At 51.0% G+C, this 25,927-nt stretch overlaps 1 protein-coding gene across 11 annotated transcripts in view; it reads left to right on the forward strand.

The window, feature by feature from the left end:
- ATE1 (arginyltransferase 1) overlaps nt 1–10,764 on the forward strand; it is a 56,816-nt gene extending 46,052 nt beyond the window's left edge. For 10 of the 11 annotated variants that reach the window (XM_081158320.1, XM_081158321.1, XM_081158324.1 and 7 more), the window contains one exon: nt 7,693–10,764. In XM_081158320.1, the coding sequence (XP_081014446.1) occupies nt 7,693–7,871 (179 nt within the window). In that variant the 3' untranslated portion in view covers nt 7,872–10,764. The remainder of the gene's footprint in view (nt 1–7,692) is intronic. The other variant, XR_014000261.1, reaches the window with a different exon arrangement.
- The last annotated feature ends 15,163 nt before the right edge of the window (nt 10,765–25,927 follow it).

Genomic DNA, 25,927 nt, shown 5'->3' on the forward strand with positions numbered 1-25,927 from the left:
CCACAGCGTTGCTGGGACCTGCACAGTGGAGATTTGCGCCCTGCTCATGGACTGGGGACCTAGCAGTGCTGGGGTGGCAGGCGAAACCATGAGAGGAATCTGCTCCCTAATGGGCCCAGTTTTGCAGCGTGGCAGGTGTGCTCAGGTTCCCTGACACCGTGACCAGCACACTCCCCTTCGTGACACAGCCTGTCCAGGTGGAAAGACGCGGGAGCCTGTTTGCAGTGCCGTCTGCATCTCCAAGAGGTGGGCTCACCCAGGACCTGGTGACTGGCTCCGCTCAGGAAGGCTGCATCCCTTAAGCCCAAAAGGTGGTGCCTTGACTGGCATTTGAATTACATTTAGGTTTTGAGATATGTCATTGATGCCCACCGAACTCTAAGACCTTTGGACGTGATGGAATTCTGTCCTGTCACATTCATACGATCACTCAGATTGGCCTGTGCAGAAACCGGCTTCATTACAGGTCGTTTCTCTTAGAGGCACAGTGTCCAAGAATCTATCCGTGATGTTAGGTGAGGACTTGCTCAGTTTAAACCCATCTCTATTTAACGGTCATTGCACCTTGTCTGTTGCTAACAGGCCTCTGCTCTGTTTCTCAATTCTAGTGATACTAACAACTAAGAGGTCATCTTACGTGTTATTCTTACATGTCCACACATATGTGGGCGTCGGGTAGAAATGTCACTTGTAAGTTGGTGAGGTGGCAGGTTGTTCCTCTCTCCTGTCTCCTCTGCTACGTTAGATAAACTTGGACTGTCCCGCTCTCTATAAAGGGTCTGCTGTCAATCTTGGTCAGGATTTCAGTATTTTTATATTTTACAGGGGTCTGATGCTGTGATTTTATTGGTCAAGTATTCCAAAGATTATATCCCTAAGTAGATACTCAAATGAAACCTGTAAGTCACTCTTTGCTTTTGTTTGTTTGTAATGTAACTCTCATTGTCTACCAAGTGTCTGCGCTCTCCCGGTGCGTCTCTCGAGCAAGATGCGACCCTGTAGGCTTGTCTCCTCGGACAGACTCGGGACTGAAATACCGGGCCCGTTGATTTTACATTGTGCAGTCAGATGTGCTTTCTAAAAAGCATTTTACGCTAAACAAACATTATTTGAGTGTGCTAGGGAACATTTAAGTGCAATTTGTGTTTTTCTCTCAATTTCTTTTTAGCTCTCTCAGTGTCAAGTTGCGAAGATGCTTTATTTGACCAGTCAGTAGCAGAGAAGTTTGGAGCAGGAGTCAGGGTCTAAAGTCAGACGTGTCAGGAACTGAGTTCTTATGTCACATTTAAGTCTAAGTAGGTTCCCTTGTAGTAAAAATCTCTCTCCCCCTCTTCCTCCCTCCCCTCCCTTCCTCTTTCTCTAAAATCAATTTAAAAAGCCAGAAAACCTAGGGCTTTTGAACATGTTTTCTTAAATGCTCGCGCTGCATTCAAGAATGCAAGGAAAAGCAGAAGGGACCGTTTCGTTTATTTGCACTTCTTGAATCTGCCGTGGTGCCAGTTTGCTTTGGCAGCATAGTCCTGGCTTTAAATTAAGAACTGCAGCCATTTCTTTCCTAGCTGTACACTTTTGAAAGTGTTTTTTAAACATTGCGATTTTCAAGGGGAGAGGAATGTGTAGATTAAAAGACGGTGCTTTGCAGCTCTGCTTTATTTGTTTTTAGTCACAATACTTAATTATTTTGTTTTTCAAAATACGGTAAAGGGGTAGTTGAGACTTTGAAATGCAATAGAAGCGTGTTTGGATTGAAAGGACTGAGCGGCCCCCTCTGAGGCCTCTGAGTCGGCTCCTGTGGTTCCCTGGAAAGTTCTTGAACAGGTTCAAGACTAGGAAGAAGCACTTGGGCTATAGGAAGACTCCTTAAAGATTTACTTTAAAAAACTGGATTTTAGAAACTTAACCTTTATGGACTTGTGAATTGATTGTTTGCTGAGCAGCATGAGACAGGATCCCTGTCTCTGTCAGACTGTGTTGGCTAATGGGGACACCAGAGGGTCCCAGGCCCGGCCGGGAACGGCACAGAGTCTCTCCCACTGCTGCTGTCTGAGGTCCAGTGGTCAGCGGTAAACTGTGCCCTGACTGACTGGTTGCTGGTCAGCTTGCTTATCTAATGATGAAAAGGGGTCGTAATACTCTCATTATAGTGCTCCCTGCACCTTCTCATTGTTAAAACATTTTGCTTCAGAGTGGACATTTTCAGTGCAGTGTAATGAAATGAAAACGAAAACCAAGAGCGTGTGTCATTAGGCGACCTGAGCCAGCAGGTGACCAGTGGATTCCAACGTAAGCCAGTGAGAACAAAGGAAGGCTCAGCAGAGACCCAGGAGGTTCGTGGAGCATCGCCCTGGACTCGAGCACGGGAAGGGGGGAGGGTCTCATAAGATGAAAGCAAGCACCTCGAGCCTGAGGAGCAGCAAGAGGTTAAAGAAAACGTTCTTCCTCTGAGCCAGAGGAACCCCGGACAAGACCGCAGAGCCCATTCTGTCCAGCACCTCCGCGCGTCACCTCGGACGGGGCGCTTGCTTGGTGGAAGTGGTTTCCAAAGATGATAGAATCAAGCACTCGGGTGATACGTCTGTTGAACGGGGGACTCGTACCACAGGGCCTTTGAGCAGCAGCAAGACAGTTTGTAGCTCGTGGCTCTAAAAGTCCCTGTAAACCCAGCTCAGGCCGTTGACATTGGCTGTGATTCACTGTCGAAGTTGGGCCCAGATTCCTCCCTTCGTACGAGTCATCAGTTAAGCTCTGCCAGTTGCTGAGAGATCTGGAGCGTGGGCACCCTCCACAGTATCTGTCTCTGGGGCTCCTGACCTCCCTGGGGAGGCAGACAGACTAGTCCCCGACGTGAGGCACGGGCCGAGCCTTCGCGCCAGGTAAGCCGAAGGTGTCTGATGGGCTCTTTACATCAGCGTCGTTTCCTTACACGTCACTGTGGTTAATGAATGGAGTCTGTGAAGATTTCAGTACCATCCTTGTTCTAAAAACGCCTCAACAGCACAATTTAAAGTTCTTTTGACCTGATTAATTTCAACATACCACATTCAGAAACGAAGGAAAATAACCCAAGAATGATTTGAATCGAGAACTCAGACATTGAGCAATAAGCATATGAAACTAATTAACGAGAAAGTTGATAATAGCTGGGCATTTACTCTGGGATATGTCCTCTGACGCTCGTCTCCGAAGAGTCTGGGATTGAGGTCAGCACCGTGAACCACAGACCCACTGGATGCCGACCCGGCACCGCGCCCGCCTTGTGGGGAATGTGGTGTCGGGCTCTGAGTACCAAGAAGTGTAGACCTGGTTCCCACCCCCAGCGGTTTACTCAGAGGTGGGGAGGGCGTCCACCTAGGCACGTGAAAAACCAGAATCATCATCTTATAAAAGTTTTGCATTAAAAAGCATCATTTTTTATGAATGTGTTGATTAGCTTGATTGTAATCATTTCACAGTGTAGACATGTATCAAAATAATCATATTGTACACTTTAAATATATGCACTTTTAATTTTTGTCCGCTGTTCCTTAATAAAGCCAGGATAGACAACCCACTGAATGGGAGAAAATATCTGATAAGGGATTAATATCCAGAATATATAAAGAACTCCTACAACGCAATAGCAGAAATAACCAACAATGCAATTTTAAAGGGTAGACGATCTGAGCAGATGCTTCTTTGAAGAGGGCATGCGGGTGGCGCACAGGCACCTGAAAGGATGCTGGACGTCGTTAACCAGCAGGGTCTGTATTGAACCGCAGCCGGCCACCCGTCCCCTCGCGTAGAGCAAGAGGTGACACGCTGGCGAGGGAGACGCACAGGAAAGCCCGGGGCGGTGGGCCGTGGCAGCGGCCGTGTGCCTCTGAGCGCGCTGTGCTCAGGGCATGGGGATGTAAATGTGTTCGATGTGTTAGAACAAGGAGACCCTTGACCTTGCTGAGCGGCATGGAGGTGACTGAGCCGAGGTGCACGTTGCAGTGGATGTGGGGCGAGTGGCACGTGAGGAAGTGGCGTTAAATGGAGTCTGTGGAGGAGGAGAGGACCTGAGGCCGTGGGCGGGTGCCAGGCCTTCCGCTCCCGTGGAAGCCGTGGAGAGGAAGTACAGGGGAGGGGACGGATCAGGGAGTCATTTTAACCCAGGGGTGATACGCAGGTCGGGCGGAGGCCAGGAATGGGGGAGTCAGTCCTGCGTTGAGACCTCTGGCAAGGAACAGAGGTTCTGTTGCCCTGAGGCGGGAGCCTTGGTTCTGCATTCGAGTTCATCCCCTGGGAAGTTCTCCGGTTTTACGGCCGAAGGCACTTTTGGATCTCTCTCAGTTGATTCCCTGGGAGGGCGTCAGGCACCCCCATGCCGAGCTCCCTTGGGAGGTGAGAACTGTGGCTCTTCCTGGAAGTGCAGTTCCCACTGCGGCTGCCAGCGGGATGACCGGTTACTCATGGCAGCAGCTCTGTGAGCTGTCACATCTGGGGGTTTAAAGCTACCAACCAAATAAACCTAGTTTGTCCAACCAGCTGACATCGTAGATCCTAAGATGAACTGATTCTGTGTGTTTGATAGTAAAAAACTGTCAGCTGTCACGTATTGACATGTGACATACAGCGTTGCTTCCCTGAGGCCTGCTGTCGGTCCCGGCAGCCGCGCTTCTACTACGGGACCCTGGTGAGGCTCCGACGTGTCAGAAGAAAAGCAGCAGCCGGAGCGGGCTCGGTGGGAGCGGTGGGGGGGTGAGAGCGGCACTTAGCAGTGAAGGAGGTGTGGAGGGTGGGCTGCGGCCCAGACCCGGACGCGGGGCGCGGTGGGAGTCAGGACGTAGTGCAGCGCACGTCCCTTCTTTGTTTTGAAGTAATTTCAAGTTACAGAAACGTGGTAAGAGTCCTGCAGACGCCTTCCCGTGCTTTCCCCGCGGTAACGTCACCACGGTTGCCGTTTTCTCGCTTTTACTCTATTTTTTTCTGAACCATTTGCCAGTACGTTGCAGGTACACGGCGCCGCTTTCTTAAGTATTGTGTTGCCCGAAAACCAGGGCACTTTCCTCTCGACGAGTGTAGCCAGCAAATCGAGGAGAGTAGCTCGATGCGTTAGCACCACCAGTGCGCAGAGCCCAGCAGGGGCCGCAGGCCTCCCAGCAACGTCCTTCGTCGCGCGTGCACAGGCGCACACGGGCGCACACGGGCGCACACGCCTGCTCTCCTTTCCCTTCGTTCCTGTCTGAGCTCAGGTGGTTCTGTGCTGCACGTGCTGTCCTGTCTCTGGTCTCTGTCTGGGACGGTCCTAAGGCTTCCTTACTTATCGTCTTAAAGAACACAGTCCGCTACTCTGTGGAGTATCACTTACCTTCGTTAAATGTTCTTTGTAATCTTTAGAATCCTAGAATTTTACTTATTTATTAAATGTATTGGGGGGACGTTGGTCCCTCAGGTCATAGGTTTCGAGTGTGGATTTCCGTGAGGCGTGACCTGCGTGTTGCACGGCTTGCCCACCACCCAAGGTCAGGTCCCCCGTCACCGTGTCCGGCCCCCTGTGCCCTTCGCTGCCCCTCACCCTCCCCTCTCTGTGCTGTGAGTCCTGTTTTTCGTACCTGTTCATTGTCTCTCTCTGTTCTGTGTCCCACGTGAGTGAGATCTCAGGGTTCTTGGCTTTTTCTGACTCATGTCGCTCGGCGTGATCGCCCCGGGGTCCGTCCGTGTGGTTGCAAACGGCAGTGTTTCATCTTTCCTGCGGCTGAGAGTGCTCCCCGAGTCCATCCCACAGCTGCTCTGTCCAGGCCTCTAGCGAAGGACACTTTGGTTTCCTCCGTGTCTTGGCCACCGTGAGTAATGCTGCGGTGAATGTGGGGGTGCATTATCTTTCTGAATGTTCCTTTATAGTTTGATTTGGGCACAGCCGTCCTGGTGGTTCATGTCAGCGAGGGCTCGTGGAATCTGCTTGAGTCAGTGCATTGTGACCTGTCACTCGTCCCGAATGCTCCTCTTCTCAGGGTTGGCCAGCGGGACCTTTCCAAGGTGGCTTCTGTGTTCCTGTGACAGGTCCCGTTCTGCTTTGAGCATTTGCGTACCTCCTGGCACAAAGCACTCCAGGCTCACTCTGTCCTTTCCTGACCCCGCTGTGCAGGTAGACGCATCTCGGGTTTTTCTTTGTAGGGACGTTTGGGAAACAAGGCCGGGGCAGTTAGGCCGCTCGTTGCTCCTGAGGTTGCTGCTCTAAGCCCTTGTAGCAGGCAGATCGAGGAAATGCAAGTGTGTGTACAAACACGCACGCACATGCACACACGCACATGCACACATGCGCACAATCACCTATATCTACTTTTTTTTAACCCTCACCCGAGGATATTTTTTCCGTTGCTTTTCAGGGAGTTGGGGCGGGGGGGCATCGATGTGAGAGACACTCCGACTGGCTGCCTCCCACACTCACCCTGACTGGGGCCGGGGATCGAGCCTGCAACCCAGGTACGTGCCCTTGGCCGGAATCAAACCCGGGCCCCTCGATCTGCAGGCTGACGCTCTAATCGCAGAGTCAAACCGGCCAGGGCAGTCCCCCAGCTTTCTCATCCCCTCATCTGCTGATGGGCACGTGGGCTCCCCCAGATCTCAGCCGCTGTAAACTGCGCTGCTGTGCACACGGGTGCGTAAGTTCTTTCTGATGAGTGTTTCAGGCTCCTTAGGACACATTCCTAGAAGTGGGATCACTGGGTCCAGTGGCAGCTCCATTCTTAATTTTTTGAGGAACTTCCCTACTGTTTCCAGATCAGTTTTATAGTCACGATCTCGGGGTGGGAGCCAGGCCTGCTTGTGTTTTAAGGACTCCGGTGTGTAGTCGAGGAGCCACCGCTGCGGCCCGGTGTTCTCATAAGCAGCCTGGCCGAGTCAGGGATGGGACACTGCGTTTTAGTGGATGTTGTAACGTGATTCTCTGTATTAGTTGGAATCAGGAGCGACTGCCAGGAATGGAAACCTAAAGTAAGTTGACTTATACAGATGGTTTATTTCAGTTTCATGTAAAGTTCTAGACACGGGCAGTCCAGGGCTGGCATGGCCATTGGGTTCCACAAAACCCTCACGTACCAGGTTCCCTCTTGATGTGTTTCTGTTGAACTGGGGCGGGGGGGGGAAGCTCTTAACCTCAAGCTCCAGGACAGAGGCTCGATCTCCTGCCACAGCGTCCGTGTTCCCAGCTGTGGAGGAGCCTGGGAACGGGCTCTTCTGGGCACCCGGCGTGCTTGCTAAAACCAGAAATCCTTTACGTGGGAACAAAGGAGAACCGAGGTGGCAGCCACCCGCCATCCCCACCTTGCCCTCTGGGAATCTGCCCCCGTGCTGTTTCCCCGACCCGGCCGCTCAGGTCAGCAAGAGGCCGAGTCAGCAAAGGCTCGTGGGGACGAAACCTCTGCGGGGGACAAGACGCCTGTCAGTCTGACTCAGAAAGACGGCAGGTTACAGACTGTACTGTTACGAGAAAATAACAGAGGTGTCAGCTTTCTGATGGTGCACAGCTCCTGCCCTCCCCCGGTGTTTCAGGAGTGGTTACCTCTCAGCCGGGCTGTGTACTTGCTGACCCGCTCGGGTTGGCCTTCCTGTCGATGCTGCTCGGGCTCGGTGCCTCACGCTTACCTGTCAGTGTTTCCGGTGCTTGTCAGTGAGGGATGAAAAGCCGTCTGCTCCGTGGCTGCTCTAACCGGTGCTTTGTTGTTGCAGCCGACGAAGGCCGCTGCACGGACCCCGACCGGCTGCAGGTGCTGTACAAGAAGACGGTGCTGCCCTACGGGGTCTTTAAGAAGCAGCAGCGGAGCCCGGCCGAGGAGGCCGCTGTGCTGCAATATGCCCGCCTGGTGGGGCAGGCGTGCGCCCAGCGGATGCTGCTCTTCCGGAGCTGAGGCCGCGCTCGGCCGGCTCTGCGCTCGCCCCTCGCTCAGCCCGCGCCGCCCAGACCTGTCACTGCCCGAGATCCCGGCTCCACCTGCAGATCCTCCTCGTTTTGACTATTACCTACTTTCCTAACTGTTCTGTGGCAATGCGTTTGTGAGAATCTCATGGTTAGTGTGAAGATTTTAAAGGTACGTTGTGACCTTGCCTCCTAATTGGGGTTTATCATTCAGAAGCTTGTTTTGTGAACAAGACATGGTCAGCTTCTCTCATTGTCAGTGTTTTAGGAAGTAAAATCAGACGTGAGCCTTGAGTAATTTAAATTACAGTCATGTTTTTTGCTCTGTTAGAAATCAAAGCAGAGTGTGGCCTCAGGTCCATTTAAAACAAGCTGCTGCGTTTCAGGTGAAGTCACTGCTGGCATCAGGCTGGCGTCTAATAGAGGACTCCAGGGAAGGAAGGCATCACCTCGACCTGGTCTTTACTCAGACGGCCCTGCTCACGGCTGCTGTTGGCCGATGTTCTAGAAATTACCACCAGTGCTCCCCTGACTCTCAGAATGTCCCAGCTTGGACAGTGAAGTGTTTGTTTACCCTGGTTGTATGATATGTAATTTGCTCTATTTCTAAAAACCTGAGAAATGGAGTTTCTGAAGAAAACGTAGCTCCCGCCCTCACCTGAGCAGCCTCAGGAGTAACATGCCCTCGGTTTCCCATCTCAGAGCTGAGGTCGCTTGTCTTTGGTTATTGATTAAGGGCTGGTTCACATCCAGCTGCTCTTACAGCTGGAGGAAGGAGAGGCCGGCGCACCAGGTCGGAGCTGCAGGGGAGTTGGGGCAGGCGGTGGGGATGGGGTTGGTGTCTCCTGTGCTCTCTCCGCTGACCCCGGCTTCTGTCGCCGGCTGCTCGGCCCTGAACCCTTTCAGTCCCCACTCTGCCCATTCGTCTGTTTTCTATTGATGGACCTTTGAAAACTATATTATAAGCTTAGTAGTTTGACTCTCACTGCTGATTTTATACTTTTCTTCTAAATGCACTGAATTTAGATAGAACATTTTACAATAATTTCAGCCGGTAAAAGGGGGGCTCATAAAACAATGATTTTAAACGTCAAATTCCAGAAATTCAACATCCAAACCATGTGTTCATTCAGAGTGTGTGTGTACCTCCTGCCCTGTGTAGCTGTTGGCTGACTAGAGACCGAGCAGCGAGCAAAGCCGGTCTCTCCGATGGCATGGACTTCACCTTCTGGGATCCCCCCCCCCCGCCTTCAAATAGTTCCCAGGAGCACTGGATGGACTCTTGCTTGGAACTGCCTTCAGAATCTAGGAAACGTCTTCTTTTCCCTCTGAAGTGACAACAGCTTAATTTTTTATGATTACAAAAGTGATAGTGTGAGCAATTAAAACATTAAGAAAAATATAAGTAGGAAAGTAAAAATAATCTGAAATCCTGCCGTACAGAGAAAGAGAGGATGTCACACACACACAGTTTTACAACAAATAGAATTGTGCTCTGCATGCTGCTGTTCTCTGAGGTTGGAGGGAATTTAAGACAGGTCCCTGACGTGCTGTGAGAAGTCCCTGGGACTGAAGTGAGGTCAGGTCGCACCCAGTGCCCGTGGCGTTCAGAGCCCGGGCTCCGTTGTCAGCTGCTTCCATCCAAGTGGGGAGCGTGTAGGATGGTGAAGCTCACAAAATCCCACCTCGAGTATCAGACGGGGGGGAAGGCTTGAATCTGACCACGTGCCGTTCCTCCGCTGAATTCCAAGCAGGGCTCCTTCAGGGGGATGGCGGTCGGCCCTGTCTGGGGACCACCACGTGGGTCGGTCCCTGCTGGTGGCATTTTGGTGGCTCGATTGAGCCCCTGGAAGAGTCGGGCATGGAGAGCCTTCCCTGTTGCTATATTCGTGTGTGGGGTCTTTTTTGAGAATAGATAGTGTGTTGATCCTAATGAGCAGTTTCTTGAAAAGACAAGTAATTGGTCCTTGAGTCCTAGCTGAGTGTTGGTAGTGGGCGAGAAAGGACAGGACAGTCAAGGGGAGTGACCGGCTTTGTCCTTCGGCACGTGGTCCGGCTGAGACATCTGCTTTCATGTTAGTGGCTGTGCTCTGAGACAGACACGGGACCTTTCTAAGGCCGTTGGCAAACCTCTTTAAAGCGGGCAGCCCTGCACCCATATTCTGTGGCCCTTTCTGATTTCACGTAACACACCTGCCTTCCTGTCTAGAGGCAAAAGGGTGGTAGAGGTCCCCATACTGCCAGGGTGGTAGAGGTCCCCGTATGCCAGGGTGGTGGAGGTCCCCGTATGCCAGGGTGGTGGAGGTCCCCATATGTCAGGGTGGTGGAGGTCCCCGTATGCCAGGGTGGTGGAGGTCCCCATATGTCAGGGTGGTGGAGGTCCCCGTATGCCAGGGTGGTGGAGGCCCCTGTATGCCAGGGTGGTAGAGGTCCCCGTATGCCAGGGTGGTGGAGGCCCCCGTATGCCAGGGTGGTGGAGGCCCCCGTATGCCAGGGTGGTGGAGGTCCCCGTATGCCAGGGTGGTGGAGGTCCCCGTATGCCAGGGTGGTGGAGGCCCCCATACAGCCACCTTTGTTTAAGTTACTTTAGTTCCATGGAAATTACTCTCTTATTTTTAAAAAGTGTAATTTTTCTATTCTAAAGTGTAGAGGCTGTTACCTTATTCGTGATTAAAACGGACAAGAGGTTGTCACTGTGTGTGTTTCCTTTCAAACCGCTGACCCTACTTTTTCTCCATTTTGCAAAACACCGGTTGTGTGGCTGCCATGGTGGACTCTGTCATGTAAATGAACCTTTTCAGATTCTGAACAGCGTATGGTTTGGTTTTATAGGCTTTCTATCATTTCCATATGAATAAAGGTGAAAATAAGATGATGACCAGTTACCGACAACGTGTCTGTCTGTCGCTGATTTCAAGGACAGGGAAGTACATGGGTGTCACCGGGAAGTGTCTAAATTAGAAGTTGTTCAGATGTGTCTTCTTTTGTTCCAAAAGAAAACCAGTAAATACATGTAAAGCAACAAGTTTGGTGCATGTTGTGTTTTTGCTCCTGTGTCTACTTTTTGAACGTGTGTTTGGTGGTGCTCAGTGGGGAAATAACGCTGCTTCTGTCACAGTGGCGCCCGCTGGTCAGTACGTGGAAGACCCGTGTTCTCATCTCCTGAAGTCTCCAGGGCACTTTGCCCGTCGTGAGTATGCAGAGGACGGAGGTGAACCGCTGGCTGTGAACCGCAGCATTTGCTTTTCAGTAACTGGCATTCCAGAGCACCTGGTTGCTTAAAGCACGATGGGTCCCTTTCTCAGGGATGAATAAAAGTCTCCTTCTTTAGCAAAGTCTGGATTTTCACAAGATGAATTAGGGAATAGACATTATTTTACCCAAGGGGATTTGAAATAAGAGATTTAAATTACAATCTTGAATATAATTTCTCTTAAAAAGTTGAGTTTATAGCCCAGCCAGTGTGGCTCAGCAGTTTCGCGTCGACCCATGAACCAAGAGGTCACAGTTCGATTCCCGGTCAGGGCACAGGCCCGGGTTGTGGGCTCGATCCCCAGTCGGGGGCCTGCAGGAGGCAGCCGATCAGCAACTCTCATCACTGATGTTTCTGTCTCTCTCCCTCTCCCTCCCTCTCTGAAATCAATAAACTTTTTTTTTTTTAAGTTGAGTTTACAGAGAAATTTTCATAAATATCTCATAAAGCAAAGCCTGCTTTGATTGTAACAGTCCACAGTGTATGTGTGGAAGACATTTACAGGTGTTTGTCTTTCCTGGTAGGTTTATGATAAAACGAATCCAGTTCTCCAAGTTATGTAAATATTAGTGACCATTTCCACTGACATTTTTTCCAGAATAGAAATAGCTTTGTCGTTTTCCTTCCTTGAAATGGGCAGTGTTCACCCCAGCACATTTAGACAATATAGAAAAGTACTCGGAAGGAAATAAGAGTCACTCAAAATCCCGTCACTGACTGCTGCCATTCAGTTAGTCCTTTCAGACTTTGTTCTACCAATGTGTACGTGTGTGTTTTGTTTCTAAAGAAAGACGGAATCATGCCATGTATATTTCGTAATTTTTTACCTATTTGATATATAGTGACTATGCAGACAAATGAGGAAAGAAAGTCATTTTAATGGCTGCGTAATATTCCACTGTGCCTATCTTTTGAGAAAGGGGCCCTAAGACTTCAGCCCCTCCTTGTAGGTAATAGGATTGTAATTGACCAGCATTAACAGTTTTTATCAGTTCTTTGTGGAACTTGGTGATGTGCTTCTGCCTCATTTCCAGTCTCTTTGCCTTTCACTGGGCAGGAGGAATTTCCCTTTTTCTTTTTTTTCTTTTTAAAATATATCTATTGGTTTCAGAGAGAGGAAAGAAGAGGGAGAGAGAGAGAAACATCGATGATGAGTCATTGATTGGCTGCCTCCTGCACGCCCCCAACTGGGGATCGAGCCCGCAACCCGGGCATGTGCCCTGACCAGGAATCGAACCCTGATCGCCTGGATCACAGGTCGACGCTCAACCACTGAGCCACGCCCGGCTGGGCTCCCTTTTTCTTGAACATTCAGAAAAGGTGTAGCTTTTACAGCTTTGAGCCCCCTCTTGTCCCTCAACTAGGTGTTTTCTGGGAGATCTATGCTAAGGTTACAGTTTGTGTGCCTCTAAAATGTCCAGTTAGAAAATGCCTGTCTTAAAAGCTAAGGTTATTTAACACAGCTTCTGGTTCTGATTCATTTATTATTTACAGAACAGAGACCTTTAAATTGGGCACAGTGGGAAGGGTGGGTTACCGGACCAGTATGACAGATTTAGCTAAGTTTTTTTACTTTTAAAAGTATGTTTATATTTTTAAAAATATTTTGAGATTTAGCTCTAAGTAAAATTGCATTTTTTTTGTGTCCAGTTGGTTGTCACAGGTGATATCTTCAGTCCTATCTAGAAAGTGTTTCCCATTCACTGTTTCAAGTAGACCAAGAATTAAAGTTGCTGAGTATGTTTCACACGTGTGAGTTTGTCGTGCTCATTACCAAGGGTCTGTGTCGTTTCCTAAGGTGACTGCCGTGGCTTTGAGATCGACAGTTGAAGGAAAACGTTTCCTTCAAGAACAATTTGAACGACTGATAAATTAACTCAGAAATATTTACCCCGGGTTTCTGCTGTTTTACTCCATTCTTATATTGCATCTTGAATCTTTCAGGTTTCTGATGCTGGTTACATGTTTATTTTCATCAAATAGAAAAAAATTATAAATTTATCAATAAATCATTAGCAATAAAATAAATTAACTGCATCTCCCAAAAGAAGTCTACCCCGAACACGCAGTGACCCGGCTTTGTAGAAGAAAAGTGGGAAAGATGGATCCTCGTTGCAGCGTCTCTCCAGCTGTCGGAACCAGCCGGGGGTTGCCTCGGAGTTGTCTGTCCAGTAGACACACGGCACGGGTTGACTCACAGCTCTGCTTTTAAAAGATTTTTCAGTCCTTGATTGTATTTTTAAGGGTAATTATGATAACTTTTTACCTAGTACAGCCAACTTCTGATGCAAACTCGTGTCAGTGTCGTCAGCATGAAGCTCCATGGACTCTGACTAGAGGCTGTTAGATGGGGAGACCGTACTTTGGACTGGCTTCCCCAGTGTTGGTTGCAGACACCTGCGGCCACCGGCCAGCCTCCGGCAGAGAGGGAGCCTTGGCGGGAGCGTCTGACCCGTCTTCATCATCATCGAGAGCAGTGCTTGCTCAGGTGACCCTGAGTGCAAAGTGCAGAAATTGCTCTCCTGTCCTTGTTCTGCCCTTTCAGTTAAATTTTCCCCAGAGCCACCAGGGGGCAGAAAGAAACTTCCTTACCTTGTATTTTAAACTTCTGACTAACTCCACGTGGAAATGTAAACTTTCCTTTTTGGTCCATTAGGCCAGTGTTTTTTATATAAATTTTATGAGTGAAACAAGCCAGTCACAAAAAGACTGGTGCTGTTTGATTCCATGCACGTATCTAGAGTAGTCGAGTTCAGGGACGCAGAATAGAATAGTGGTTGCCAGGAGCTGGGGGGAGGAGGAAACGGGGGGATGTTTTGTGGGGACAGAGTTTCAGTTTTGTAAGATGAAACAGTTCTGGAAATCGGCTGTACAACAATGTGAATATACCTAACACTACTGATCTATACCCTTAAAATTGGTTAAGATGGTAGATTTTATGTTATGTGTATTTCATCAAAATTTAAAAAAATTTTAATGCATATTTTTATTTTTTTATTTATTGATTTTAGAGAGAGGAAGGGGAGAGCGAGAGAAACGTCTGTTTTTCTACTTATTTTCGTATTCACTGGCTGATTCTTGAATGCGCCCTGACCGGGGATCAAACCTGCAACCTTGGAGTATCAGGACGACACTCTAACCAACTGAGCTACCCGACCAGGGCTGAAAATTCTTATTTTTTATTTTGTTTAAGTACAATTTTATTGATTTGAGAGAGGAAAGGAGAGGGAGAGAAACAACGTGAGAGAGAAATAACAGATCAGCTGCCTCCTGCATGCCCCCTGCAGGGGATAGAGCCCAAAACCCAGACTTGTGGCCTGACTGGGAATCGAAGCGGCAACCTTGGTGCATCGGGACAACGCTCGAACGAACCGACCTGCCTGTCCAGGGCTGAAACTTCAAATTAAGCCGCATTGTGACACAGTAGCCTGGTTGTCTGTTGTGCTGTTTCAGTCTTCGGAAGAAGTGAGCTCTCAGAGCTACGTGGAACTTGCAGAATAACAATGTGTCAGTTCTAAGGGCAGAGGCACCACCTCTTCCAAGGAGATGAGTTAGATTCGTGTAGGGAATTTACAATGTTACAGGATTCCTTCAGACAGAGCTTTCCAGTGGACACTTTGTTACCAGCGTGACTGAGGTCCCTGTGTTCTACCGGCCCGGCATTTTCAGGCCCGGGAGGTATCCTCTGGGAACCTAGCATCTCAGGACGGTAGATCGCAGGAGCACGCTTTGGTTTTGGAGCACGGGGGGCCATTCGAGTTGGTAGTGACATGAATCTGGACCCTGCCCCTGCCCATTTATCAGACTTTCCAGTCCGATTTTCAAAGGGAGAGAAAGAATAATAACCAGTGTCCAGACCATTTTAATAAATACAAAGTTCCCCAAAAGGCCCACCGACCCAGACCTCATGGCTCCTGCCAAATCCTGTAAAAATAAAGATTAAACCGTACGGAGTATTTGTTTTGCTCTGATTGCTGTTATATTGTTTGGCTAATAAAAGTCCTCAGGCATCTGGCCTGAGAGAGTGCTGATGGCCCTCACTTTTGATGCCACTGCTCACCCACCCCTTCCAGGGAGTCACTTCTTTCTTAGCTGCATGGTGCTCTCCTCACCTGGAATCCCACTGTCTCTGGGCATTGCCAGGGAGGGGCATTCACGTGCCAGCGAGGCCAGGGTTTCAGATTCCTCCTCATTTCTTAAAATCTTGTATTTTTAAATAATTTCAAGCTTGTGGAAAAATTGCAAAAATGACAACCATTACATACCTTTTACCCAGGTTCAGCAATTGTTCATATTTTGCGTACCTCTCTCAAATATAATCACAGTACAATGATCAGAATCAGAAAATTAAACGCTGGTACAATAGTATTATCTAAAATATATCTCATTTCACCAGTATTCCCAACAGTTCTGCAGTTGTGTTTTCCAGTCTGCGATGCTCACCGAGTGCCTTGGCTATAGCCAACATGAGCTCATTCATGTCTGACCACCAATTAAACAAGTCCAGCCTCCCCCTCTCTCCCACTTCCCAGCAAAAAAATAAGTTGGTGATCACAAAGGATTGGAGAGGAACATAGTTAACTTATTTCCTGCCTCTGTGAGCCAGTGATTATTTACATGTTAAAATAAGATTAATGTGTATACAACTTTATATGAACAATATTGTCATATTACTCTATAATAACTGAAAATAGCCCAAAATGAAGGAGAACATCTCTTTGATTCTATGTAGGTAACAATTTAAATAGAACTGCTTCACAGGTAGCAAGCAGCCCCGGAGAGAGCGCCCCCTGCTGAGAGAGGGGAGTTCTGGCGCCAGCACTTCACCAACCGGGAACAAAGTCTGATTCGTAGGCTGGAGTGAAATGCGTTGCTGCTCTCCGTGGGGTTAACCAAACAACTCACGAGAAAACAAACTAATAAGAAGGAACAGAAAAAAACGAGAAGACTTCATGGGCCGAGGGTGAATCTCAAGGCTTAATTAATCCAGGTCCAATTGTTTCATGGTGGTGGTGTTTTCCAGCGAGAGTCAAAAAATGGTGGTTTCTCTTGTTCGATATTAGCAGCCAGTACTGATCATTGCCTTCTATTGACCAGTTTTCATGATCATAATTTTGTCCCTTGTTCTTTGGAGGTAACCAATTAGGGGGTGTGTGTAGTGGATTTAAACATATTTTAACACATTTGAACATATTTGATGGGCTTTAATCCATTGCAGTTACTGTCTTTATTGAAGCTCCTAAAATACCATCTTTGGCCAGTGGGAGGCTAGCGTACACTTCTCGATAGTAAATCATCCATCATCCATCATCCACTCATTCGTTTGCTCATCCATTCCACCGAGAGCTTTGTGTGCCTGTTGTAGGCCAGACCCAGAACCAGACAATGCAAAGAGTGTAAAACCAAGATTTGGCCCCTGCCTTGTCTACAAAAAGCTCACAGCCTGTAATGAGAAATAACATCTATGCAGATTGCAATCAGAAGGTGGTGTCACGAAAGACAGAAAAGCAGAAATGTGTTGTGGTGACTGGACATGAAGCTCATATGACATGTTGCCTCCTTACCAGGTATTTCGGCCTCTCTGCTTTGCCCTCCCCAGCGTGGGGATTCCGTCTTGTGATTTGAGATGGTGGCTCCATCTCCTGCCTCAATGCTCATGTCCTCTGGCAAGACAAGGGGAGAGGGAAGAGAAAGACTCCTGTCCTAAGGCCAGCACCTGGAAGTAGTATCACTTCTGATCACCTACCAATGGTCAGAACTGAGACACATGGCCACACCTAGCTGCAAGGGAGTCTGGGAAAAGTCTTTTTAAAAAATGTGTCTATTGATTTCAGAGAGAGGAAGGGAGAGGGATAGAGAGACAGAAACACCAATGATGAGAGTCATTGATCGGCTGCCTCCTGCACGCCCCCCACTGGGGATCAATCCCACAACCTGGACCTGTGTCCTGACTGGGAATCGAACCATCCTTGGATCATAGGTCGATGCTCAATCACTGAGTCAGGCTGGCCGGGCTGGGAAAGGCAGTCTTTAAGTGGATGACCCTGTGCCTTTTCACTTTGCTATGTGCCAGCCCTGTGTAGACCACCAGTTCTCCAAGTTTAATGTCTACAAGGATCACCTAGGGATGTTGGTAAAATGATGCTGATTCGGAAGGCCTGGGGGCGGGGGGCAGGTGTTGAAATTTTGCATTCCCCACCAGCTCCCAGGGGAAGCAGGTACTGTTGGTTCTTGTGCCACACTTAAGCGCCACACTTGGAGTATGCAGACGACCCCATAGGAGGGACTCTCTGCCTCCAGGGCAGCCTGGTCTGGCAGCAGATGTCACCTTTATCTTTGGGTCACTGCTGCTGCAGCTATGTGGGTAAATACCTTTGGAGAGTGTTGCATATTTGATTTAAAAGCCCAGAAATGTGCCAGCGTACAGAGTGTAATTAGAAGTCTCTGCCTAAAGTTATTTGTATATTAGCTTTTGTTTAGAATTCAGAGTTTTCCCTTCGGATTTGAAAGTCTGAGTAACAGTATTTCCAGTATAATAATATAAAAATGAGATATTTTCTAAGTAGAAACCAAATTGCAGTAGCACACAGATTTCTGGGCATTATAAATATTTAGATCTGTGGACTTCATCCAATTATCTTCAAACACTTTGAAAGTGTGAATAATTATACTTTATGCCAGTATAAATAGAGTTTTTATTTCCCAGAGAAATCTAAGCACTTCAAGGCCCTTTAAGAACATTATCTTTTAAGTGTCATTAATCAAAATAGAAGCGAGCGTCCCGGGGATGCCTCCCTTGCCTCCTGGGGCCTGGGCGAGCCACCCTGCTCTGCCTCCCTCGCTGCCTCCACCTCTCCAGAGGCCCTGAGCTGTCTGCTCCAAGACGGACGGCAGGACTGTCTGGTCCTCCCTCGCCCCTGTCCCCCACAGCCCAGAACTTTTCCAGTCCCCAGGGCGAGAGTGTGAAGCTTGGATTTCTCTGTTTGCTTTGTCCCCAGCAACTGGTCTTTTCTGCTTGACCTGCAGCGCCTGGTACAGGGGCTTTGATCTCCCTCCAAAGGCACCACCAGGGTTTATCAGAAGAGCCCCGGGTGGGTTGTTAGGAAGATTACAGAGCGAGGTAGGTGGAAGCCCGGTTGTGAACCGTGGAGGGCTCTACACACCTGAGGGGGCCTTGCCCTGTGCAAGAACAACGGGGAGAGTAAGAGTTGTTACCGTTTCCGAGCATTGGCCGTGGGCCAGGAAGTAACGCTTTACACGGGGCTCATCTCCATTTCACAAGTGGGGAAACTGAGGACGGAGAGGTTCAGTGACTCACCTGGGGTCACACAGCTGAGCCTGGGAGTCAGGACACGAACCAGCCCAGGCCGAGGGCCTCCGGCGCCCACGCTCTTAAATAGGATACATTTCAATCGGATTCTGTTATAAAGTAACAGCATACTTGGGGATATGTTCAGACTTGAGTTTGGAGTCTTAAATCACAGTTATATTTAGTTTCTTCTCACATTCCAAAATGTGTCTTTACCTGGGTGGGTTGGGGGGGGGCTCCTGGCAACTTTTCATCTCACGTCCCTGAAGTGTGGTCACTGCTGCCCTTCCTCACAGCCTCAGGGGGGGGGCTGTGCAAAGCTGCGCGTCTGTCTCCCCACCGCGTGTGTGTGTGGGGGGGGGGTGGGGATCGAAGCCTTCGTGCTTTGGGTTTACCCACCGAGACGGGGAGATAGGGGACATGGGCCCGAGAGAAGGAAGCCGGAGAAGCCAGACTAGGGGATGCCTCCCCCACCCCCATCCGTTTGCAGTCCTGCCCATCTGTTAGGACTATTTTCTCACCCCACTCTGCAATGTTTTCGTTCAGATAATGTTTATTTCCCCCTTCCTCCAACTTTGAAAGTCATTTACCCTGCAGGGAATAACACAGAAATGCTGTGTGCTTCAGAAGGATGCACAGAAGTGCAAGGGGACTGACCTTACCCCCCCCCCCCCCCCCCGGGCCTCTCAGTGAGCATCTTTAAGATGCCTAGTGGAGCCTGGGCTTCCGTAGAGCCAACTTACTCTCAAACTGCAAATCCCCCCAACGGAGCTGGAGCAGATCTCGGCGCTCTCTCCCCCACTCCCAGCTCCAGACAGTTCTCATCCCCCCCAAACCCCCCAGATCGGCTTGAGAACAGCGCTCAGAGGGAGAGAAAGCGGCTTTGGGGAGTGTGACCCGAGCAGTCAGCTTAGGCGAAATGTGCACAATAAACGTCTATGGGCCCTGAATTGTTCCGTGAAGGGGCCGCGCTTCCCAGACAGACAGGCCCTGAGGACCCGCCGCTCTGCACCCTCTAATCACCGTTGCCATGGAGAAAGCTACTATTTCATTAGAGAAAGCGCCTTAACGCAATTAACACATAGTTCAGTTGCTCCCCATCGCTCTGGGGCCCTCGCCGGAGGGGGCCGCTGGGTGTGCTTTCCCTGGGGGCCCGAGGGTGACCGCAGGCCACGCGGGGCAGGGAGGGCTCCGGGGAAGGGAACGCAGGGCCGCAAGGACTGGGGTGTAGATTCAGGGACCTCGAGAGGAGGAACAGGCTTCCCATTAACAGAAGAACGCAGGGCGAGGCAAACACTTAAAGCACAAAAAGCCTCTGCCGGCTACTACTTGAGTTTGGAGATAAACTGGAAACTTCTACACGTCCTCTGACGAAGCCGATTTTACTACCGTTTCTTATTTCCGTTTTTTGGACAAACGGTAGCCCAGCCGGTTGAGCGCAGGACCCCAGGCTGCCCCTGGCGCTGGGCGCGGGGCGGACCCTCCCGCTCGCTGGCTCCGGTTCTAAACTCCCTTCCACAAGCTCATTTGCAAAACAGTGAAGATAAAATTTTCAGCTTAACTGGGCCGGCCTGAGAAACTCTCCCCAGGGTGCCTGCCTGGCTGGAAAAAGGAAATGCTAATAAAAATGATGAGTTTTTGATGGTTATGAAATGAGGGTTTGGGGAAAAGCTTTCTAAAGTTACTGAATTCTGGACGTTTCCCAAAAAACGGGGCTGTAGTTTGCGCCCGTCCTTGCCTTTCTCCGGCTGTGCAGAGTAAAAGACTCGAGCGACGGCGTAACTCTCAATTAACAATATATTTTTTAAAACAAGCACTTAGGCTCGTGCATCCTCTGCTGAGAAACGGCTGGAAAGAGGGGGGCCGTGGAAACGGTGGCGAGCGAAGCGGAGGGGTGTACAGGTCCCTATAGAGATGTCGCGGATCATCACTAATTAGCTAATGTATTTCTTTCCGCCGGTCTCTTGGAGAATTCTCAAGCGTGTCCCCCGCCGCTCCTGGAGACCAAAGAAAAGCAAATGACACCGAATTTTCCCTCCTTAATTAAAATGTTAACCGGGGTTAAGATGCCAAGTTTCCCCAGAGATGTTTGCTCCCCTGGTGAACTCCTTCAGTCCTGCTGGGGCCCCGTTCAGTGGGAGTTATTTGAGTCAAGACATGTTATTAAGTTTCCAAATGTAATCAGCCCAGATATTTTAATGGAAACTCTCTCCTTTCTTTTAATAAGCATGTGGTTTGGTTTAAAAGCCCCTGGGTTAGGTGCCCCGCGTTGCCCTTCTGGAACCAATCGCCATAGCAACAGGCAGCTGGTCGCTACGCAGCCACCGGGCGCTGCGAGGGGCGCGGGCAGGAGCCCAGCCCCCGGGGCAGTGCTTGGCCCCAGAGAAACGGCGTCAATGGGATTAGGACGTTTCGGGGCTGGAGGCTGTGGGAAAGCCTTTGTCCGCCCCGCTCACCTCCTCTGCTGTTGTGTCTTAACATTTCCACCGGGGGGTCAGCGGGGTGAAAAGTAAGAGCAAATGTTTTGATGGGCTTATTTTGAATTATGGATTCATGGGTCTGCAGGATCGCCCGCCAGCCCCAACCTGCTTTCCGCGGTGCCCGCTGCGGGCCAGAGATGGGCGGAGGGCGGGCGGTGGGGACGGACGCCGGGCAGGGCCTCGGCGTGGAGAATTAATTACGTGGGGTGAGGGGAGCCTCCTTTCTCCCGGGTGGATGGACGCCCCGTATCTTAGAGACGGGTTCGGGCTCACAGCCGCGCTCCTGGGGAAGGACCAAGAGGAGGGCAGGTCTGTTTCTCCGACCAGTTGGCTGTTACCGGGGAGGAAAACCAGCCGAGAGGCAGGTGTTCCTGAGCCTGCTCCTCAGTTTCTGTGTGACTCGGGTGGGACAGACCTGATGTGTCAAACTCGGACTTGAAAACAGATATATTTAAGGTTGGCAGTTTACATTTCTCTAAAGTGTATGTGAAGTTTATGCCAAATAGCAGATTTCTTTGTATACTTAGAATTGAGTTTGCTGCAGAAACATCTGGTTTGCAGGGAATTTCTTTCAGGAATTGTGCATAAAGCAAGGCCACCTGCTCAGGTAGGTGACACACTGAAGGGTGACCAAGGTCACTTTCTCAGGATGTTTACTGTCGAGAATGGGGGCAGCACAGCCAGACCGGAGGACAGGACAACTTAATACGTGACTACACGCACACACCACTACACACACACGACTACACACACGACTACACACACATGACTACACACACACGACTTCACACACACATGAGTACACACACACACGACTACACACACACAACTACATGACTACACACACGAGTATACACACAACTATACACACATGACTACACACACGACTACACACACACACGACTACACACGCACATGACTACACACACGACTACACACGCGCACACGACTACACACGCATACACTACTACACACACTACACACACACAGCTACACACACACGACTACACACACTACACACATGACTACACACATGAGTACACACACAACTACACACACGACTACACACATGACCACACACATGAGTATACAGGCATACTGGGTACACACATGAATATATACACATGACTACACATGAATGCGCACGTGACTATACACATACGTGAATATACACACAAGAGTATACACACGTGACCACACATATGAGTGTACAATCTACATGAACATGCATATGAATACACACATGAGCATACACATATCTACATGTATTCGCATATGGATGAATCTGTACATACACACGTACATGTGTGTGCATATGTATAATCACACACAGTTTCCTGCAGTTGGCACCTTCAGGAACCGGGTATCGAGCGCTTGCTATTTGCAGTCGTGCGAGGTGCTTAAATACGGAGAGCACAGGGCTTCTGCTCTGAGGAATTCACGGTCCGAGAGAAGTGGGATGGACCTAAATGATGATGCCCCAGGCCGTTGACCGTGAGAGAAATTCCCACGGCAGCCACGCGTTCCCAGGGCCGCAGCTCACGTGCTCTCACACCCACCGCCTGTCAGTACAGCCTCCAGGTCGGGGTCATGTGAGGGAAAGAAATCCGTGCCCGGCCTGGTCCTACAGGTACGTCCCCCGCACGTTACAGGGATTGAAACGTTTAAAGGTAGTGAACTCCGTTGCAAATTTGTCTCGGGATGGTTAATGCACGTTTTTCTCACCTGAAGTTGGTCTCAAGAGGATCTGAAAATCTAACAGGAAACAGTTCTTTGCATTTTCAGCCCTTACGACCCGGCTCCCGCTGGCCGCCTGCTTTGGCTTCTGGGCTCACACTGTCTGCATAGCTCCGGGGAGAATGTCTGTGTCTCGCTCGGCCCTGTTCTTCCTCTACCTCCCCGGCCCGACGCCCGCCCTCCCTCAGGCTCCCAGACCCTCCCTCGGGGAGGTGCCCTCGGTCCGCCTGCCTGGCGCTGCTGCCTGAGTGACGGTCCCACAGCACAGTGACAGTGACGTCGCTGCTCCCGCCTCCGTCAGCAGCCCCCGCAGCGTCCCTGCGGGCGAGTTTATCGTTCATTAGCTGCCACCTGTTTGCTGGAGACCGTGCATACCTGTGGCTTACAGAACAAGGTCCCCTGAAACCAGGCACCCAGGGGCCCGCCTGGCGCTCGGAGGCGTCAGTCAGGCCCCGCGGGCCGCTGGGTGCCCAGCGCTGCGTCTGCGCCACACCTGCACCCCACACCTTTCCTCTCGCCTGCTGTGCTCTCCCCGCCTGGAAGAGTTTTCAGTAAAGGAGAGAGAGGGTCACGAACACATTTCTGTAAAAAACAATAAACAAGCCGAAGCTCTCAGAAAGATATTTTGCAGGAAAAAACTGAAAAATTCAGAGGTAGTTTCGGGGTAACGGGGCCATGCGTCATTTTTCCCTGCTTTCTACTTTCTGTTTTCTGACTTCTTAATATCAAGTGTACTTTGCTTTATAGGGGTAAAAAAACAAAACAAAAAAAGATTTAAAAAACAGAACCTACCTAGTCTTCAGGAACACACTTGGGATGCTAGAAAATTCTGCTTGGGATGGTAGAAAAGAGTGTGAGCTTTTAGAAACGTAAGTTCGGGCCCTGGTTCTGCGACCCGGAAGCCAGGATTAGCTGTGTGAGCCTCAGTCTGCACAGCTGTAAAATGGGATGGTGTCTTCCCGTTCCGGTGGGGGATCCATGCCGGGTCCATAAACCGTAGCGAGCGCATTTCAGTTCTCTTCCCGTCTCTCCCTCCATCCCGTACTCGCTCCAGCCCCTCGTGTGGCCCCCGTGGCCCCCGTGTGCCGAGACCGTTTGCACAGGGGAGCGGGAGAGGCGCCGAGTCCCCGCGTACCTGCCGCGGCCTCTCCCGTCCCAGGCGCCTGGAGGCTGCGTTTGGAGCAGAAGCGTGGAATCGGTCTCTGCGCTGAAGTAGAGAATCCTGGGAATAGCTCTGGGACCGGAGATGCCGTGAAAAACACTCGACCGGGACGAGGGAGAAAGAAAACAAAGGAAAAATAGTAGCCACTCTAAACTCCCCTTCAAGCCGTAACTATCAGAGAACGCAGAGTTACGGCTCCCTCTCCTGCCGTAACCTTCTCACATCACACGTATGTAACAGGGGCCGTAAACGTTAACAGGGCGCCCGGCGGCCGCGCCGCAAACAGGCCGCGGGCGCGGCTGGGTTACGGCGGCGAGGGGAGCCGTAACCCGGGCTCCTCGCTGTGGCCGTTACCGCGCCGGCCGGTGCCCCGTCTGCGCCCAGAGCCCGCGCCGTGTCTGCACCTGGGACGCGGGCCTGCAAACCGCCCGGCCCCTCGGGGCTCCCGGCCTCTACGGACATTTTCCAAGCAGCCGTTTTCCAGAAAGACATCGGAATAAATGGAACGTTTTCCCCTTAACGTAGCATTTTGCTTGAGTTTCCCAAACAGTGTTTGTCTTCCGTTGAAATCGGCGCTTTCCGGCCTGGTCGGCCTCGCTGGTCGTGGACGGCGCTGCTGAGCTGGGGCGGGAGCCGGGCGGGGCGACCCTGGGACGTCACAGGTCCTAAAGGTGCTCCCCGCTTGCTCGGCACCTGCCCCCAGGCTTTCAGAGTCGCCAAGGGCACGCGAGAAGGAGGCGCCACCCCAAGGCGGTGCAGGACGTGAGACCCTGGGCTGGGGCGAACCGGTTTTCTGTTGCCCCACCCGGAGCAGAGGCTTCTCATAGGACCCTCGGCTTGGATCTCGCGAGCCCCTCGGCTTCGGGCCGGGTGAGTGGCCCGCGTGGCCGTGTTAGGAGCGATGACACCTCAGCCCTTCGGTTCCCGCTCTGAGTCTTTTCTTGCCCGTGTTCTCCCGGGTGGGCGACCACAGGCCCTGCCCGCAGGAGCCCTCCTGGGCTGCGGGCTGGCGCTAAGCTGGCCCGCTCTGCCTTCTGCCCCTCACTCAGTCTGCCACCCTTCAGCCTTTCCTCCTTGGCCACTTTCCTTGCCCTTTATCAGCCAGGTCATTGTCCCTGAGGCTCAAAGGCCCCCTCCCGGCAGCACGACACGGTCGCCAGACGGCCGAGGGTGGGCTCCAGGACGGGGCTGAGAGATTCCAAGTCCCAGGTGGGACTTGCGACAGCTCCCAGGAAAGCCTGCTCTTCAAAGCACTCACCCGGCCCGGCCCGGCGTGGCTCAGTGGCTGAGCGCCGGCCGACCTATGAGCCCGGAGGTCACAGTTCAGTTCTTGGTCAGGGCAGGTGCCCGGGTTGCAGGCTCCGTCCCCAGTCGGGGGCGCGCAGGAGGCGGCTCTCACATCGGTTTCTCTCTCTCTCTCCCTTCCGCTCTCTCTAAAAACCAATAAACATATTTAAAATATATATATATATAAAATACATAGTGCTCATCCAAACTGGCATCAACAAAGCAGCCAGCCCCGGGCGCACGCGGGCGTTGGAAGGTGGTGGAGAGGCTGACGCACCCGGAGCCCTTGTGCCGGTTTTGTCCACGGAGAGTCCGCCCATGATACGCGGACATGGCGTCTGGAGTATCTTAAACTCCGCATTTTATTTTTTATGCAGTTAACTTCGGTGAGTGTCGTTGGGTGGTTCCTGCCAGGGTTGCGTTTTGGAGAATGGCAGGCTCCCTGCAGGGCAGGCGCCTGCTCACCACCACCAGCTTTGCCACCCACCAGCCCGTGGCCTCGGGCAGTGACCACTCCGCCCCTCCCCTCACGCCCCGTTTGTAGAAGCCACGGCGCCAGGGCTGCGAAGAGAGTTAACTGTGTGGATACGTGCGAAGGGCCGAGGCTGTGGTGGGCGCCCCGGTGAACATCCGCTGCCCGGAGGGGTGTTTGGCCTTGAGCATGACACGTGCTGGAGTAGACCAGGCAGACTTCGGGCTTGAATTCCGGCTACGGATCCGAGGGGGTGGCTTGTGAGAAGGTGGCATGGAGGTGCCTTGGGGTAACCGAGCAGCATGGGGGCGGGCGCAGGACTCTGGGGGTTGAGGCCTGACTGTCAAG

This window comes from Miniopterus schreibersii (genome assembly GCF_964146895.1).
Source record: "Miniopterus schreibersii genome assembly, chromosome: 14".
NCBI classification, from domain to species: domain Eukaryota; kingdom Metazoa; phylum Chordata; class Mammalia; order Chiroptera; family Miniopteridae; genus Miniopterus; species Miniopterus schreibersii.